Raw genomic sequence first — 18,500 nt, forward strand, 5'->3', positions numbered from 1 at the left:
AATGTGTCCCACTCCAGAGCAGTTGTGACATACCACTTCTTCCCTGCTTGTCTTTTTGTACCTGCTTCTGTTAGCCTACCATGGTATGGAAGTTTTTGGTTTCCTCTGCAGTGTTTCAGCGAGCATCCTTGGTGCCCTCTCAGGCTCCTCATTCATCACGATGCCGGTTACCGCAGCATCGCAGTTCTGGTCGCTGGTGCAACAGAGCCACGACCCCTTGACGCATAATTTTATGTGACGGCCCTGGCAGCTCTCCAGGTGGCTTCATATAATCAACGTCCTCTTCAACTTCAACATTTTTTATATCCGACAGAAAAGGGTTATTGCTTACTCCCGGTGTCCTCATTTTGAAATATGTCCATCCGGTGATTTGATTTGCGTCGTCACCGCGGGCCGCCATCTTGTCACTATATCCGCTTAAAAGTTCATATTTCCTCTTTTCTCTCGGTGAAACTCCGGTCTTCATGTACAGAACTATCCTGGACGAGACCCCAGTGTTACCGTTCCAGCCTTCTGGCGTCTTGACCGTGGTTAAGACCCGCTGGTTTCCTAAACTAAGTTGTCAACTTAGCTGGCTCGTTCGACGGTGGTAACTTGATGTCCGTATAGCTATATATAATCAATGGTTTTTACTTCTAATAGTATTTTCCCGGACAAATGTGCATGTGCGGCTTCGCTGCTCGCCTCCTCACCAACACAACACAGAGCACGCATGCACGCACACGCTAGACACGCCACCAACCTCTCAACATCCGCCTGCATAATAGTAACGCTGGTTGGTAACAAAGGTCATTTCAAAATCAAAATCAAAACTGAAAGCAAGATCTACAATCTTCTACGAACATATGACGTGAGTGTTTTCCCTTAACACGACTGAAGAAGTTACAAGAGACCTCAATAAAAAGTAAGTGAATATTATATTTCTTAGTGGTTGATATGAAGTTTAAAATAAGTTGATCACAACTGTGGCGTTGAGACGCCAGTAGATCAAATATTAAAGTGAACAACTGAATGTATCAACTGATCCAAACTATAAATTTGTCAACACTTTAAATTTTTTTTGTATTGACTGACATGCGAAATAAGATCAATGTCAACAGTTTACAGGGAGAATATGTGATACAAAAACGGTGAAAAACTGATTAAGGCTCGATTCCAATTCTCAGTTTGAGCACTACCACTAGGCCCTAACACTACGTTTGCGCGTGCCCGCGAGGTGTAGTGGATTCCCAATTCTACTTTCGGCGTAGGGATAGTGATCAAGGTAGTGCCAGGTCTCCCTACAAGAGGTAGTGATGTCGGAGGCACACTTCGCAACCGAGTGCTGACGGAGAGGGAACAATGGCGAGCAACACAGTACATAAATGTGAGTATTCTTGCTTTAAAACTAGTGTTTCTTTATAAAATCCATGTGAAAGCATTGTTTTTACTGATATTCCATGTTGATAAAATATAAACACACGGTGAAGATGCTAACGTTAGCAATTGTTTGTTCATAAACTCTTGAGTATGCATTATTTCGACGATATTTCATGCTAATAGACTTTTAAGTTGTTAACTTTTAACAGTGAAGACGTTAGTTGTTTGTGTATTTCATGTGAAAAGTATTATTTCTTGCATATAAAAAACGATGTTTAATTTTACGCTAATTAAGCATTATATTCAACGATATTTCATGCTAATACACTTTTAAGAGTAACAGTGAAGATGCTATTGTTTGTGTATTTACTGTGAAAAGTATTGTTTCTTGCATATAAAAAAGATGTTTAATTCGACGCTAATTAAGCATTGTTTTCAACGATATTTCATGTTAAAAAACGTTTAAGAGTAACAGTAAAGATGCTATCGTTTGTATTTAATGTGAAAAGTATTATTTCTTGCACATAAAAACAATGTTTAATTCGACAATAATTAAGCATTGTTTTCAATGATATATGATATATGATATTTCATATCATATATTTCATAATACACTTTTAAGAGAAACAGTGAAGATGCCATTGTTTGTGTATTTCATTAAAGCAAAGTATTTTATGTAAATCATGTGTATTTGTGAAGACAACACTTGTCTTAACAGTTTACCACACATCACTCATAAAAGCAACACAATTGATAATTTCCAGATTATTTGAATGTCTGGATTATAATGTTATTGTTGCCATGTTCTCCAGGATGATGCAGAATGCCCCAAACCGGGTCCAGCACGTCGGGAGCTCCGACACCCAACACTCGCCTCAGGTCCCAGCACGTCTGGATTCTGTCACAGGTCTCCCAGTTTCAAGCCCTGCAACACCCTTACGGTACGGTTAGGCAGCAAAGGAGGCATGAAGAGCAACAAAAAAATCTGTCTTAGAAAGTAAAGACAAAATGTAAATGGACTTTCTTTTTTTGAGTGTTCTTCGATATATTTAAGCATTATTTTGTTTAAGCACTATTGTTGTTTAGGTGTTGCACTTTATTTTGGTTCTGCATGTTAAATGTGTCAGATTGTTTGGTCAAATACAAGATTTGTTTTTACAAGTTCTAGTGTTGTCATTCCTAAATACACATTTACATTCATACTGGTACAATAAATACAAATACAAATGTTAGATTATAAACATTTTAATAAAACAAACACTTGGCGAAAATCCTGCTGTAGCTCAGTCTCCACGTTGAACCATAACCATAGTATGGGCAAGTTGAAGTTGGTTCTGCAGTACACTGAGAGATAACCAGTCTGAGGAGGAAAATTCACACACTATTAGAAATGAGCATTCAAAAAGAATAGTTTGAGTAAAAAGCTACTCAAAATAAATTCAAATTACTTCAGGTTTATGTAAGAGGGATGGTTAACATATTAACGATTGATAAACACAGCTACAATAACAGTAAACATAGTTTACTACTGTTTTCATTCTTTTAGAAAAACAAACAGGTTAATGGAGGCTTATATTGACCATTGTTGTCTTAAAAATTGCATACACATTAATTTACATCACAATAAGCTCCAAACTTTCTCTACCGTTTGCATCGTTTTACAAAACAACAACAAAGAAACATGTAAATAGAACGCTTTTATTAACCATTGCTAGCACGTTTAGCATTCCGCTTACAATTGTGGTCGTAAAAAGTTCATAAACCTCAAAATACATAGATTAACACAATCAGAATAAGCTCCAAACTTTAGTTCACTAACGTTTGCATCTTTTAGGAAACAACAACAAAGAAACCCGTTAAAATAGATCGCTTGTAATGACCATTTCTAGCACGTTTAGCATTCCGCAAAATTGTGGTCGGAAGAAGTTCATAAACCTCAAAATACATCGATCAACACAACCACAATAAGCTGAAAATTTATTTCAATACCGTTTGCGTACTTTAAAAAACAAAACAAAGAAACATACATCGCTGGTAGCGTTAGCGCTTATAAAACTTATTTTCAAGGAAAAACCTACCGTGAAATTTTCTAGCAGCACTTGGGATGTTTCGATGAAATCTTCTTCTCCGGATAGGTCGGCGACTTGTTGTAGATAGACAATATATAACGATATAATGCCAGGAGCAAAGCCAGTGTTGTTGTTCCGAGCAGGTTCCCAGTCGCTTCTGCCGACGTCAACGGCAACGATTGATGACGTCACGTAGGGTAGGCCGTGCCCAAATCTGAAGGGTGACACGAAGGGCCTACCGGGTGGTGAAGTGGTAGTGCTAGGGGTAGGGCTCAAACTAAGAATTGGAATCAAGCCTTAGTCTTAAAAAAATTAATTGAAAAAAAAATTCCAAATCGAAACACAAATGATCAAATGTTTCAATATACATATTAACCAAAGATTCAGATTTATGGTTAATAATTAGATGTGCATTTTCCTTTTTTGATATTGATTTTACGTTTAGTTTCAGTTTCAGTTTATTTATTTAAAAGGACATCAATGTTTAAGATATTATTTCCCTGTGGTAAATATTTGTTAAATCATGAAACATTTACTAAACAGTGCTGCTAAACTCATGTAATATGAGGAGCGTGTTTTGTTTAAAAATATGTTTTTGATCTTTTGAATATGATGATTCTAGGGAGACCTGAAGTGACCCAGAGTTTGAGTGCATACAGAAAATCAACGTCATGGACAATCCTTCCACCAGCGAAAGGTGAAATTAAAGCACTATATTTCTAGTCAAAACATAAAAGCTACTTTCGTACTGAAGTAACTTGTTCGTTTGTATTAGCTTCTCCTTATCCAGCTTCCTGCTGAAGCCCAGCCAGACACCAAAAGAAGGACGTGTGTACACCATGGCACCAGCATCAACTGTGCCAGGTCCATTATTGCCAATGGCTTCAGCCAGTCAACCAAGGGCATGCTGGGAAGAGGTGTGTACGTGAGCCGAGACCCAGAAAAGGCTTCGCGGTACCCACTTAAATCGGATCCTTCCGAGCGTGTGGTTCTGAAGCTGAGTGTCAAAGTTGGTCGTGTCAAACGCATCGATGTCGACAACCACCCAATGCAGTTCACTTGGAATGAGCACGGCTACAACACCGCCTGGGTGCCCCCCAACTGTGGCATGACCTGTGTGCCCTCTGGTGAGGAGGTTGACTGTGTGTTTAACCCCAAGAGAATCAAAGTCATGGCTGTAGTGAAAGCACCACAGTCGGCTCTTCCAGATCTGCAAACGATCTGTTCCGCCCGTGGGGTCGACATAGAATAAATATTATGAAGAGTATAATGTACAAGGTTGTAGTTTTTTTTTTTTAAATAGTTAGAGCTGTCCGATTTTTTTTCAGAGCGTGTTGAGTGAATTACATGAAATCCTTGGATATTAAGGAGAACAATGTTCCCTGGAATATATTTCAAAAGTTACAACTTGCCGCCTTTTCTATTGCTTATTTCCGTCTTATCTTACTTCAGTGTTTTACTCTCTACTGACACCACAAACAACTACTACGTTGTACTGTAAACACCGGCAATACAAGTTTCTGTTTGTTCTTACTGAAGTTCAAAAGACAATGGCAGTGATTAAAAGTATAATTAAATGACAACATTTGAAAACAATACCAATACAAGTTGTCCACTGAATAGTTAGCGTTTTACCATCAAAACAAACCTCACAGTTGTTGGCAGACCCTGTGACACGAGTAGGTTATGATTGAATAATACAATAATGATGGACTAGTTGTTGCTAATAAAGCATTTTAACCTTGTCATCCACGCTATTTATCTTCCAATGATTTCATTCTGAGGGTAATGGTGGCGGGACTAGATAAACTTCTGCTTCTCTCGCTTTTCCATTTCGGGACATGCATGTAATATGTGAACTACGATGAAGTGTTGATGATTTAAACTGTCATGCCTGAAATAAACTATTTTTTTACTACTGTATCTCGTCTTAGATTTATGGCTAAGATTTGGATGTTATATTTATAATTTAAGGTTTAGATTTTGATAGGCATATATATTTAACATATACACACTTAGATATAGATCTAAGATGAAAACATTTAGATGTACATTTCATATTTAGATATAGATTTAGGGTTAAGATTTGGATTAATTTTAATTAATTAATTTGGTTTTGGTTTCACATTTAATTGCAATGTAAGAAATCTTTTCAAAAATCATGTCAACGTTGCTAAATCGTACTGTTTTATACTTTACCTGGTGCCACCCTCCTGACATAAGATAACTTCTACAGGTGTTTTTTTTATTTATTTTTATATTTATGCAAATAGGGATTTTAGGGGGACATGATTTTGAGGACATACAGAAAAGGCAACATTGACTGGAGAGGTTAGAATTCTACACCAAATAAAATTGGTTAAAAAAAAGAAACAGTATATTCGAATAAGTACTTTGAAATCTAAACATAACAGCTACTTTCATACTGAAGTAACTTGTTCATCTGTCTTAGTTCCGCCTCGCTCGGTTTCAGGATGGCTTCTCAACTGCAATCCAGCCAGCCAATAGAAAAAGGTGGTGTGTACATCATGTATCATGGCACCAGCATCGACAGCGCCAGGTCCATTATTAACAATGGCTTCAGGCAGTCAACCAAGGGCATGCTGGGAAGAGGTGTGTACGTGAGCCGAGACCCACTAAAGGCTTCGCGGTACCCACTTAAATTAGATCCTTCCGAGCGTTTGGTTCTGAAGCTGAGTGTTAAAGTTGGTCGTGTCAAGCGCATCGATGTCGACAACCACCCAATGCAGTTCACTTGGCATGAGCACGGCTACGACACCGCCTGGGTGCCCCCCAACTGTGGCATGACCTGTGTGCCCTCTGGCCTGGAGGAGGACTGTGTGTTTGACCCCAAGAGAATCAGAGTCATTGGTCAAGAGAGAGTACCACAGGAGCTACCTGTTCAAGGACAAAATAATATTGTTTGGTTTCAGATGCTGTCAGTCATTTTAGTTCTAATAGGTTCGCTGGTCTTTTCTAGATCACCTTGATACATGACTGTCTGTTTGAATAAAACCTTTTTTTTAAACGCACCTGGAAAAGTTCTACTCTATGCATTTTCTGGCGCTCCAGCAGATGCACTCACCATCGAGGGGTAGCACCGATTATGATTTCATTCTGAGGGTAATGATGGCGGGACTAGATAAACTTCTGCTTCTCACGCTTTTCCATTTCGGGACATGCATGTAATATGTGAACTACGATGAAGTGTTGATGATTTAAACTGACTTGCCTGAAATAAACAATTTTCATTCATTCATTCAAAAGTTACAACTTGCCGCCTTTTCCATTGCTTATTTCCGTCTTATCTTACTTCAGTGTTTTACTCTCTACTGACACCACAAACAACTGCTACGTTGTGTTCACAACACTGGCAATAAACTTTTCTGTTTGTTCTTACTGAAGTTCAATATACAATGGCAGTGATTAAAAGTATAATTACATGTCAACATTTGAATACAATACCAATATAAGGTGTCCACTGAATAGTTAGCGTTTTACCATCAAAACAAACCTCACAGTTGTTGGCAGACCCTGTGACATGAGTAGGTTATGATTGAATAATACAATAATGATGGACTAGTTGTTGCTAATAAAGCATTTTAACCTTGTCATCCACGCTAATTATCTTCCATTGACCAGGTGAAATGATTAGGTATTTATGTGTGTGAAGGTAAAAGCGATTTAACTCATTTACTACACAACTATTGCTAAAACTTCGAATGAGCCCAGAAGGTTTGTCCAAAAGTTTAGCCTGAACTGTGATCTAATGGGAAGAAATATACAAATCAACATGTATTTAGCCTCATGTCTCACTGCAGAATGTCTTCCATATTATTGTCAACGTATAACTTGAATCTTTTATTTTGCAGAAGGTCAAAAAATATATACTCCAGAGTTATAGTACTTCTCATCCCACTCTACTGTATCACAGACTCATCCCATTCTTTTTAACGTTTTATATATTTTTTTATATTTTTTATTTTTTTCCTTTTTAGACATATGTTTCAGTATATACTAGACTGTACATAACTTGTATCTATCTATCTATCTATCTATCTATCTAACTTGTTATTTGGAATCACACACAGCGTTGACATTGCTATATAGTGTCTTAGTATAGAAAATACCAAAGTAAATACAGACGTATGGAAGTTGAATAATTATGACACGAAAATAAAAAAAATACTTATTGCGTGGTAAGCTTAAAAATGGGAAAAAGGAAACATGGGAAATTATTTGACGTCCAGGAAAAACAGGGAATACAACAATATATTTATTATCATATTTTAAATAATCATGACGTCAGTTGCCATTGATAATGTTGAGGTTTATACTTATACAAATAAACATATTTGCGCTTTTAATAAATAAAAAAAGCACTTAGTAGCACACGTAGTACTTGAGAAGACTCGTTTTTTACCCGCTTTCTGTTGACAAAAAAACACCACAAACGCATGCGCAGTCGCGCACACGCCCCCGACTACGTCACATCCTTGACTCAGAATGACCCCTGAGTTATCTATCATAACCTCAGGTTCTACGAGTTGGTGCGAAGCCCACAAAACGGCTTCGCTATTGGTTAGAGGGCTTCGCACCAACTCGTAGAACCTGAGGTTATGATAGATAACTCAGGGGTTCTACGTCATTGGTGCTCCGCCCTCTAACGGCTTCGCTATTGGTTTACCCAGAGGCACCGCCTCGTCTCTGAGAAAGCTTAATGAACTCGCCACCCAGCAGGGGGCAGTCCACTTCCTATAAAGGCGGGAAGCACCCGCCGCACTTCCTCCAACTGAAAACTCAGCGAGAAGGGCGGCCGCTGGGCGACGAGATTAGAGGGCTTCGCACCAACTCGTAGAACCTGAGGTTATGATAGATAACTCAGGGGTTCTACGTCATTGGTGCTCCGCCCTCTAACGGCTTTGCTATTGGTTTAACCCAAAGGCGAAGCCTGACGGGATAAATGTACCCCCAGCTGGACGCCGCTCCTGAAGCAGCATCGCTAGGGCCCCGCCGGCCCAGGATCCAAGTCCACTGGAGCCGTGGGCCTTGAGGGGGGCACAGCAGCGCTCAAAACCGTATGAGCTACTGATCCCCCCGTCACGTCGAGGAGATAGGCCTTAGCAAAGGTAGATGTGGACGCCCAAGAGGCAGCTGAGCAGATATCCTCTGCTGCCACACCCCGCAAAAGAGCCACTGAGGCTGCCACACCACCGGTGGAATGTGCCCTCAGACCGCTAGGAGCGGATCCACCCGCTGCTTGGTAGGCCCGGATAATGGCCGATCTCACCCAATGAGAGAACCTCTGGGAGGAGATCACCTCTCCCCGTCGGCATCTACCGTGGCAGACAAAAAGGGCAGACAAAAAGGGCATCAGAGCGCCTAAACACGGCCACCCGCCGCAAGTAACAGGCCAATGCCCTCACTGGACACAACAGGTGGAGACGTTCCTGACCCGGGTCCGAGTGGGGCGGCGGATGAAAGGCGTGAAGGTCGTCGCCCGGAACAAGGAACTCAGAATCTTTGGGCGGAATGCTGGGTTAGGACGCAAAGACACCGAAGACTCCTCGACGCCAAAGGAAGACACTCAGGGCTAATGGAGAGGGCACAAAGCTCACTCGCTCTCTTCGTGGTTGTTAGTGCCAGAAGGAGCGATACCTTGAAAGACAAGATATCCAGTGTGAATTGGTCAAGAGGCTCGAAGGTCGGTCCTGTGAGAGAGTCCAGTACCAAGTCCTGGAGATCCCACTGAGGGCTGGAAGGCCTTGCAGGAGGTCGAAGCCTGCAGGCACCCCGCAAGAAACGTGCCACCAGAGGGTGGGCGCGAGCCGAAGCACCCTCAAACCCGACATGCCTCGTCGCTATGGCTGATGCGAACACTCTCAGTGTCGCCACAGTCCGTCCGTTATCCAGCAAATGTTGCAGGAAAGACAGGATAGCGGAGACCAAACAGGAGCTGGGGTCCGAGGACCTGTCTGAACACCAGCGGGAGAAAATCCCCCACATTGAGGCATAAAGCCTGCGTGTTGACGGGGCCCGGGCGTTCTCCAGCGTGTGGAGAACGCCCGGGTCCAAAGTCCCACTCAGCTCGTCCCGTGCAGGAGCCACACCTTGAGAGGCCGGCCCAGCACCGGGGGCGCTGACAGAGACGCAAGTAACAGGGATGGCCCACGGGGGCCCGACCGCCATGCGCATCAGCTGGGAACCAGAGCGCCCCCGGGGAGTCTGGTGCTACTAGTGTTAACCTCAGCCCCCCCCCCCCGCCTCGCCCTCCGAACCAAGGGGAGAAGGAGCCGCGGGAGGAGGAGGGAAGGCAAACAGACATTTGAAGTTCTCCTTGCTGGCGAAGAGGTCTGCAACCGGGTGACCGAACCGAGACCAGATCTCGCTCGCCCCTGCCTCGGACAGACCCCATTCGTCCTGGACGGCCCCCCTCGACAGTCTGTCCGCTACTGCGTTCAGCTCGCCGGGTACATGCTGAGCTCTGAGCGAAAGCAGGTGACAGTCTGCCCACAGCCAAATCTTCTCTGCCACACTCAGAAGGGCTGGGGATCTGACTCCACCTTGGTGATTTACGTACGCCACGGCGGTGGAGCTGTCAGATAGCACTAGGACGTTGGACCGTGACAGTTGGGGAGAGAGGTGAAGCAGGACATTGTAAATCGCCTTCAGCTCTAGCCAGTTTATGTGTCTGAGCACCGGTCTTCTCCAGACCCCACTGGCATAGGCCTGACCCGAGGTGCCTCCCCAACCTGTCAGAGAAGCGTCTGTGAACACCTGAGTATAATGAAGGACGCAACCCAATGGAACTCTCCGTCTGAGGTTGGCTAGAGAGTTCCAAAACTGGATGTCCTGCAAAACCCGAGCGGGAAGGCGCACTTTTTTCCTACCTCGTTCCCGCTTGAGGTCTAGCTTGAGATGACCAAACCATCTCTGAAGCTCCCTCATATGCAGCAAGCCCAGCCGAACTACCGTGTGAGCTGCTGCCATGAGCCCCAGGAGGGACATAACAGTGCCTGCTGTTGTCACGTGACACCGAGCTTCCAGTTACTGTGTTGTCAGTCGGAGAATGGGCGCCTCTCCCTCCTCCGAGTTCAACAGTACCCCCAGGTAAACTAACTGTTGAACTGGAGTCAGAGCGCTCTTGCTGAGGTTCACCGTGAACCCCAGGGTGGCAATATGGCTCAACACCTTCTGTGTGTGAGCGTAACTTTCTGCCTCTGACCTGGCAAGGATCAACCAGTCGTCCAGATAGGTCAAGATCCTTACCCCACTCACTCTCAATGGCTCCACTGCCGCTTCCACACACTTGGTGAAGGTCCTGGGTGCCAGAGAGTAGCCGAACGGAAGTCGAGTGTATTGAAACACACGATCCTCGAGGGTGAAACGCAAGTACTTTCGATGTCTCTTGACTATCGGTATGTGAAAGTACGCGTCGGTCAGGTCGATAGATGTCATCCAATCTCCTGGACTTACACCTGATAGCAGTTTCTTGACCGTCAACATGCGAAACGGGCGGGTAGCTATAAACTTGTTCAAATAGCTGAGGTCCAGAATGGGCCTCCAACCCCCGGTCTTCTTCGGCACGAGGAAGTACCGGGAGTAAAACCCTGTCATCATCTCGGCTGCAGGAACCAGTTCTACGACCTCCTTCTGCAGCAGAGTAGACACCTCGTTTCTCAAACAGGATAATTTCTCCTGCTCCGCCACACGAGTCCAGAGAATCCCTGAAAAACGCGAGGGTTGACGGGCAAATTGTAGCGCATAGCCCCGCCTGATTACTCCCCCCAGCCAAGTGGAATGAAGTAAAACCAGGCGACTCCAAGCCAAATAACGTTCTGTCAGAACCGCAGCCCTGGCGAACTTTGGGTTGTCCTCCGGCCCGCCCCCGCGAACGTCCAAGAGCGGGCCGTAGACGAAAGGGCATCACACAAGCCGTGTCTCTATCTCTTGAATCAACAGAGCATGTACTCGAGTTGGATTCACTAGAACCCCCACTCTCATACATAAAATCCGGTTCTGTGGGAGAAGAGCGCAAGTGCGCGTGAGAAACCTCAGATGCGTGTCGTGCGTGTTCCCTTTCCCCCCCGCAAGTCTTCCCAACTCCCTGAGCACTTCTTAGTGTCATCGGAGCTGACAAAACCTGCGATGTGGAGGAATGTGCTGGAGAATTAAACCGGAGCTGATGTCAGAATCAGAATCAGAAAACCTTTATTAGTCCCGCGAGGGGAAATTCGGTTTAACAGCAGCAAGAGAAATGAAACACCCAGAAATAAAAACGAGAAATAAAATCTAAATGGAATAAAAGATAAATCTGCGCTATATAATATTTACACAATCATATTTACATAAATAACAAGAGGTGCAGTTAAATAGTTATCTTGGTGTGTTTTTGTTGTGGAGTCTGATGGCAGCAGGGAGGAAAGACCTGCGGTACCTCTCCCTCACACACCGGGGATGGAGCATCCTATCACTGATGGAGCTCCTCAATGCCCTCAGTGTGTGCTGGAGAGGGTGAGACAAGTTCCTCCTCATGGAGCCCAGCTTGCTCCGCATCCTCCCTCCAGTCACTTCCTCCACAGGATCCAGGGGGCGCCCTAGGACGTAACTGGCCTTCTTAATAAGGCTGTCCAGTTTAGCCCTATCCTTTGCTGTCATGCTGCTCCCCCAGCAGACCACACCGTTGAAGATGGCAGAGGCCACTACTGAGTCATAGAATGACTTCAGGAGCGGCCCCCGGACACCAAACGACCTCAACCTCCGGAGCAGGTAGAGTCTACTCCGCCCTTTTTTATAGAGAGCAGCAGTGTTATCCACCCAGTCCAAGCGGTTGTTGAGGTGAACACCCAGGAACTTGTAAGTCGTGACAATCTCAATGTCCTGTCCCTGGATGTTCAGTGGTGATGGGGAGATGGAGGGACACCGCCGGAAATCCACGATCAACTCCTTAGTTTTGCTGGAGTTGATCTGAAGGTGGTTTTCCAGGCACCAGTCAACAAAGTCCTGGACAAGTCCCCGGTACGGCCCGTCATCCCCGTCCCTAATGAGGCCGACGATGGCGGAGTCGTCCGAGAACTTCTGCAGGTGACTGGTGGGAGACAGGTGTTGGAAGTCTGCAGTGTACAGTGAAAAGAGGAACGGTGCTAACACTGTTCCCTGGGGGACCCCTACACTGCACAGTACAGTCCTCGAAACACCATCCCGGGTCCTCACGAACTGTGGACGGTTGGTGAGGTAGTCCACAATCCAGTCCGTGAGGTGAGTGTCCGCTCCAGACAGCTCCAGCTTGTCCCTCAGGATGTTTGACCTGATGGTATTGAAAGCACTGCTTAGATCCAGGAAAAGGATCCTCACAGTGCTTCCAGGCAACTCCAGGTGAGAAAGTGCTCGGTGGAGAAGGAAGATGATGGCGTCCTCCACGCCGATGTCAGGTTGGTAGGCAAACTGCAACGGATCCATGGAGGAGCGCACCAGAGGACTCAGGTAACTAAGGACCAGCCGCTCCAGAGCCTTCATAAGGTGGGATGTCAAGGCCACAGGTCTGTAGCAGCTGGGATCCTTAGGGTGCTGAGTCTTCGGCACCGGTACCACACAGGACGTCTTCCACAGTAGTGGAACTCTTCCCAGGGTCAAGCTCATGTTGAACAGAAGTCCAACAATTTCACTTAACTGGTCAGAGCACGTCCTGAGTACTTTGCCACCGATGCCGTCTGGTCCAGGGGCCTTTGTTGTCTTGGTTCTCCTAAGCTGATTTCTCACCTGGAGAGGTGTGAGGGACAGGCTGGGGTGGGGGGGCATTGTCCCCTGCGGAGTCAGCGGGGGGGCTGAAACAATACAAGCTCGGGGGAGAGGAGAAGGTAAGTGTAGAGGTGTGAATGGTTGAGCAGGGGGGGGAGCCGACACCTCAAACCTTGAAAAATAACTGTTTAAGTTGTCGGCCCAATTTTTATCCCCCGCTGCTACAGAGAGCCTGGTCTGATGTCCGGATATGGATTTCAAACCTCTCCAGACATCTCTGGTGTTGTTGTTGGCCAGACTCTCTTCCATCCTCCTCCTGTACCTCCCCTTTCCCTCCCTGATCTTTCTTCTCAGCTCCTTCTGGACTGCCATCAGATCCTCTTTGTTTCCTGACCTAAAGACTCTCTTCTTCTCCTTTAGGAGAGCCTTTATATCAGGATTGATCCAGGGTTTGTTGTTGGAGAAGCATCGTACAGTTCTTGTTGGTACAATGCTCTCCACACAGAAGTTTATGTAGTCCGTGACACATGAAGTTAGTCCGTCAATATCCTCCTTGTGGGACTCACTGAAGATGCTCCAGTCCGTGGTCTCAAAGCAGACCTGCAGAGCTTCCTCAGCTTCTTCAGACCACTTCTTGACTGAGCGAGTCACTGCTGGTTGCCTGCTCACAAGTGGCTTGTAAACAGGTAGGAGATGGACCAGACAGTGGTCAGCTCGTACCAAAGGAGGAAGGGGGGATGATAAATAAGCGTCTTTAGTGTTCGCATAAAAAAGGTCCAGTGTGTTATTGTCTCTGGTGGCACAAGTGACGTACTGCGTGAATTTGGGCAGACAGGAAGAAAGAGATGCGTGATTAAAATCACCGGAGATGATAAAGAGGGCCTGAGGGCTCTGAGTCTGTAACCCGTTCACTACTCCAGTGATGACGTCACATGCTGCCTCCGCGCTCGCCGACGGTGGAATGTACACAAGCACCGCGACAACATGTGAAAACTCCCGTGGCAAGTAGAAAGGTCTCAGACTCAGCGCCAAAAGTTCAATGTCAGGACAGCAGTGTTGATCCTTTAAAGTAACGTGCCTGGGAAGGCACCACTTCTCGTTGACGAACACTGCCAGTCCTCCGCCCTTTCTCTTCCCGCTCATCTCCGTCCGGTCCGCGCGTAATAAGCAGAATCCATCCAGCGCAGCAATCGCGTCCGTGTGGTTCTGGTTCAGCCACGTCTCCGTGAGCATCAGCATGCTGCACCGTCGATATTCCGGGTCGAACCTGGTCGCCGCCGCGAGTTCGTCCATCTTGTTTGGCAGAGATCTCACGTTGCCCATGACGACGGACGGCAGCGCCGGTCGATAAGCTCTCCTCAGCTCCCGGCGTTTAACTCCGGCGCGGCGTCCCCGTCTCCGCTTCATAATATCCCGGGGGATGATGGGTCGCTCCTCCGGCCGCACCGCAGAGAAACGCAGCGCCAGCAGCTGATCCCGACTGTAGACGATGGCCATTACGCGCGCAGGACGCCCGTTGCGCACCAGAAAAAGCGATGAAAAACTTTCCTTTTTCACTGAAAGTTTCCAATTTTTATAGAAAACTGTCCGCGAGTCTTAAAGAGACAGTATGATAAAAGGAAAGTTTGAAAAGACAGAGGCAAACCTCGGAAAAAAGTAATAAAACCCAAAAAAAGTAATAAAACCCAAAAAACACTCGGAGCTGCTGGTAAAGTCGCCGTCCTGTCGGCGCCATCTTGGATCTTCAAGTGAGTTCAGAATAGGTTGCGCGCGCGTCGGCACCGCATCACTCACCAGGTCCCGTACATTCTCAAGCTCCGCTGGCGGTCCTGACCTGCTCATCACTCGTGAGATCCGACCGCCACGCACCTCTCCAGTTGATGGACCAGAAGGGGCGGAAGTTCCTCGCCCTCGCCTGGTCTCAGGACGGCGAGAAAACATGCGCGTTAAAGCACCATGTTGCGTCAGTTCCATGGCGTTTCCTCTTTTCCGCTGCCAAACGTGATGTCCTCCACGGTGCCAGTGCTTGTTGACAGTGCTGTGGGGGAAGGAACAACCTCCGGTCAACATAGACATGTCCGGACTCGTTCCACTCACCTCAGCTGTCAAGCTCTGTCGGGCACGAGCGCTGGTCGATGCGGAAGTAAACACAGCTGACTCAGCAGATCTCGCGGACCTCTGCGCTTCTGTAAACAAAACACATGTGGTTGGAGTCTGCCCCTCATTCGTGTGGACAGACTCCGTTATTACAGTCTCGGCATGACCCGGACGAAGGGGTTTAAAACCTCCTTCGAACTGTGTTCTGAGAGGAAACTCACGCCGTTGTTAGATTGGAAATTATTCTACACTATACGTATACGCCATAAGTTAAATTAATGCTAAAAAGATGATCAAAATATAGAGTATAAAATATTAGCCTCATCTAAGAGCTTAAACGTTTAAATACACATTCACAACCAACATTTCACTTTCATACTGATATACACTGTCTCAAGGGTAGCTTGAAACAGACTAGAGATTATTCAGCGATTTAATGAAGGACTGTCTGTCTGCTCTGTTCACACCTGTGGACGTGAAACAAAAGGGCAACACGGAACACACCCAAAAGAGGGGGGCTGGAAGACAAAGGAATCCGCCCACACAACAGGGAAGCAAGGATGTTGCTCTCCAGGTGACTCGAGACAGGAACTAACGTCAAAGAACCACTGCCCCGGAACAGACGCCCCCTGGACAGGAAACTTTCCCTTAAATATATAGAAGACCCATAACCCAGGACCGTCTTTCCCGGAGCTATCGACCTGTACAGCTGCCGGCAAAGAGCGAGTCCGATCGATCGTAAAAGTTTGTATGTTTGTTATGAAGCGATGAATAAACGACCGTACACTCTGAATTGATCCTTTTTTCTCCATAAAGCAAAGTATTAAGACCCGGAGGTGACGTCGTGTTGGAGCGACGGAAACGGACTCCGGTTTTATCCGTTTAAAACTATGAACGGCGGAGCATGTTAGCTTAGCATTAGTGGCGAAAGTTTCTAATGACGCCTGTGAATACGTCACACTCACAGGCGGAAACACATGCGCACTACTAACATCTCTCAGAACGAACCACAGAAACGTCATACGTTCTCTTGTTTTATTCCCGACACATGCCCTTGAATAAATCAAAGAACCACTCGGCCGACGACTCCGCTGCGGCTGCTGGCTACTGGCTCACGCTGCGGATCTTTGGCGACGCTCACTCGTCGCCCGCCGCCGCTGTTGCCGATGTTGTTGGTGCTGCTGGGGTGGCTGGTCTCTGGTGACGCTTCCCCCCCAGCACCAGATGATGAGGCAGACGAACGGGATCTCCGCTCCAAGCGCCGTATCCCCGTCGCGCCTCGTCATCACGCCCATGCAGGTGATGGCGGAGCTGCTCCGCCTCCTGCCGGGCCATTCCTCTCCATGGTGCGTCCGTTCCATGGCGTTTCTCCGCCAAACGTGACGCCATCCATGGCATTTTCTCCGCCAAACGTGACGTCATCCATGGCGTATCTCCACCAAACGTGACGTCATCCATGGCGCCGGGATTTTTTTGACAACGCTCATCGGCGGTCAAACCCCGTCAGCGCATGTCAACACGGAAGTGGAGTAAACACAGCTGATCAAGCCGGTCTCGTGGACATTTGCTTATCTGGAAACAAACACACAGACGGTTGAGTCTGTCCTTCATTCGTGTGGACAGACTCCGTTATTACAGTCTCGGCATGACCCGGACGAAGGGGTTTAAAACCTCCTCCGAACTGTGTTCTGAGAGGAAACTCTCGCCGTCTATGAACGGAGGAGCATGTTAGCTTAGCATTAGCGGCGAAAGTTTCTAATGACGCCTGTGAATACGTCACACTCACAGGCGGAAACACATGCGCACTACTAACCTCTCTCTCAGGTGAACCCGTCGAGTGCTGCAGGAGGGCCATGAGGCCTGCAATAGATACTTACCTGATCGCTCTCGCACACCTCATGGTCGACTCCATGCAGCGAGCCAGTCGTCCTCCTCGTCGACGTCTGTTCATGATCGAGGGACGACTCAGCTCGACTCATCAGGGCCCAACACGTTGGAACGTGAGCTTGTCGAGTGGACCGCACAGGACGGCCATGTTGTTTGTTTTTCTTAGACAACATGGCATTAACCTGTCTTGATCATAATCATCTGAGGCGGCGTGGGTCGACAAGCCTCGAACGCTTCCCGTCACTGTCAAAAGCCGTGGGAAGCGCTCGGAAGGCCACATAATCATCACGTGTGATTTGGGCCTAGGCAAACAAAGCAGACATGTAGTGAAAAATTCCACTGGATTATGATTCATGATGACCTTGACTACTATCATGTTAAATTTGGAGAGATTTTACTGTAGAAATTTGAAATAAATTATCCTTAAATATAGTCATTATATGTTAATGCCGACATTTTCAAAATTGAAATGAAATAAATTCCTTAAAAGCTTAGTGAAAAATTTCACTGGATTATGATTCATAATTCATGATGACCTTGACTACAATCATGGTAAATTTGGAGATATTTTACTGCCTTCCTTAAATATATTCATTAATGACTATAATTTCTACAGTAAAATCTCTCCAAATTTAATATGATAGTAGTCAAGGTCATTATGAATCATAATCCAGTGGAATTTTTCACTAAGCTTTTAAGGATTTTTTTTTTTTACTTAATTTTGAAAACGTCGGCATTAACATATAATGACTATATTTAAGGATCATTTATTTCAAATTTCTACAGTAAAATCTCTCCAAATTTACCAGGATAGTAGTCAAGGTCATCATGAATCATAATCCAGTGGAATTTTTCACTAAACTTTTAAGAGTTTCATTCTATGATATTTAAAATAAATGTGTAGTAATTGACAGATTATAATGATATAATTTTGAATTTACCCCATAGAAGTTTAAGATAGATTTCCGCTATAGCGCTATTAACACAATTTAAATTAGTTAATTCGTATTGTTGGTTAAAATAAATAAATGGAAACATAATTAATATTAATAAATTATATAATCATTTAGTCCAAAGAAAATAGAACAGAATTGCATCAGGTTGAATAAATACAACATAAAACATTATTACAGTTAATTTATTGCGTGACAAAAACAATTTTCAAGTTGTCTCAAACTATCTGGTAGCGTTCAGCTTCTTTACCGTAAGCTTAGCAATAGACGCGCAAGATTTATTCAGCGCGGGCTGACGTGACGGTGGTTCGCTGACTGCGGGCTCACGTGATGGCAGTCTTCCCGCCTGGGGTCGTGTCAAAATGAAACTAAAAGTGAAAGCATCTAGAATCTCATA

General features: G+C 45.5%; 1 protein-coding gene across 1 annotated transcript; it reads left to right on the top strand.

Annotated features, from left to right (window-relative positions):
* Window positions 1–1,341: 1,341 nt before the first annotated feature.
* Window positions 1,342–6,764, top strand: LOC148088139 (uncharacterized). Its single transcript, XM_087785833.1, has 5 exons — window positions 1,342–1,356; window positions 2,172–2,300; window positions 4,219–4,665; window positions 5,930–6,310; window positions 6,747–6,764. Exons 1-5 carry the CDS (start codon window positions 1,342–1,344, stop codon window positions 6,762–6,764), a joined length of 990 nt encoding a protein of 329 aa, XP_087641959.1.
* Window positions 6,765–18,500: the final 11,736 nt, after the last annotated feature.

Source organism: Callionymus lyra, chromosome 1 (genome assembly GCF_982586985.1).
Source record: "Callionymus lyra chromosome 1, fCalLyr1.hap1.1, whole genome shotgun sequence".
NCBI lineage: Eukaryota > Metazoa > Chordata > Actinopteri > Syngnathiformes > Callionymidae > Callionymus > Callionymus lyra.

Excerpts from the sequence above, each read along its gene's own strand:
- LOC148088139 (XM_087785833.1), top strand. Across the intron at positions 2,301-4,218 it reads AGCCCTGCAACACCCTTACG|CTTCCTGCTGAAGCCCAGCC; the intron begins GTACGGTTAGGC and ends CTCCTTATCCAG. Across the intron at positions 4,666-5,929 it reads CGATCTGTTCCGCCCGTGGG|CCAATAGAAAAAGGTGGTGT; the intron begins GTCGACATAGAA and ends CAATCCAGCCAG.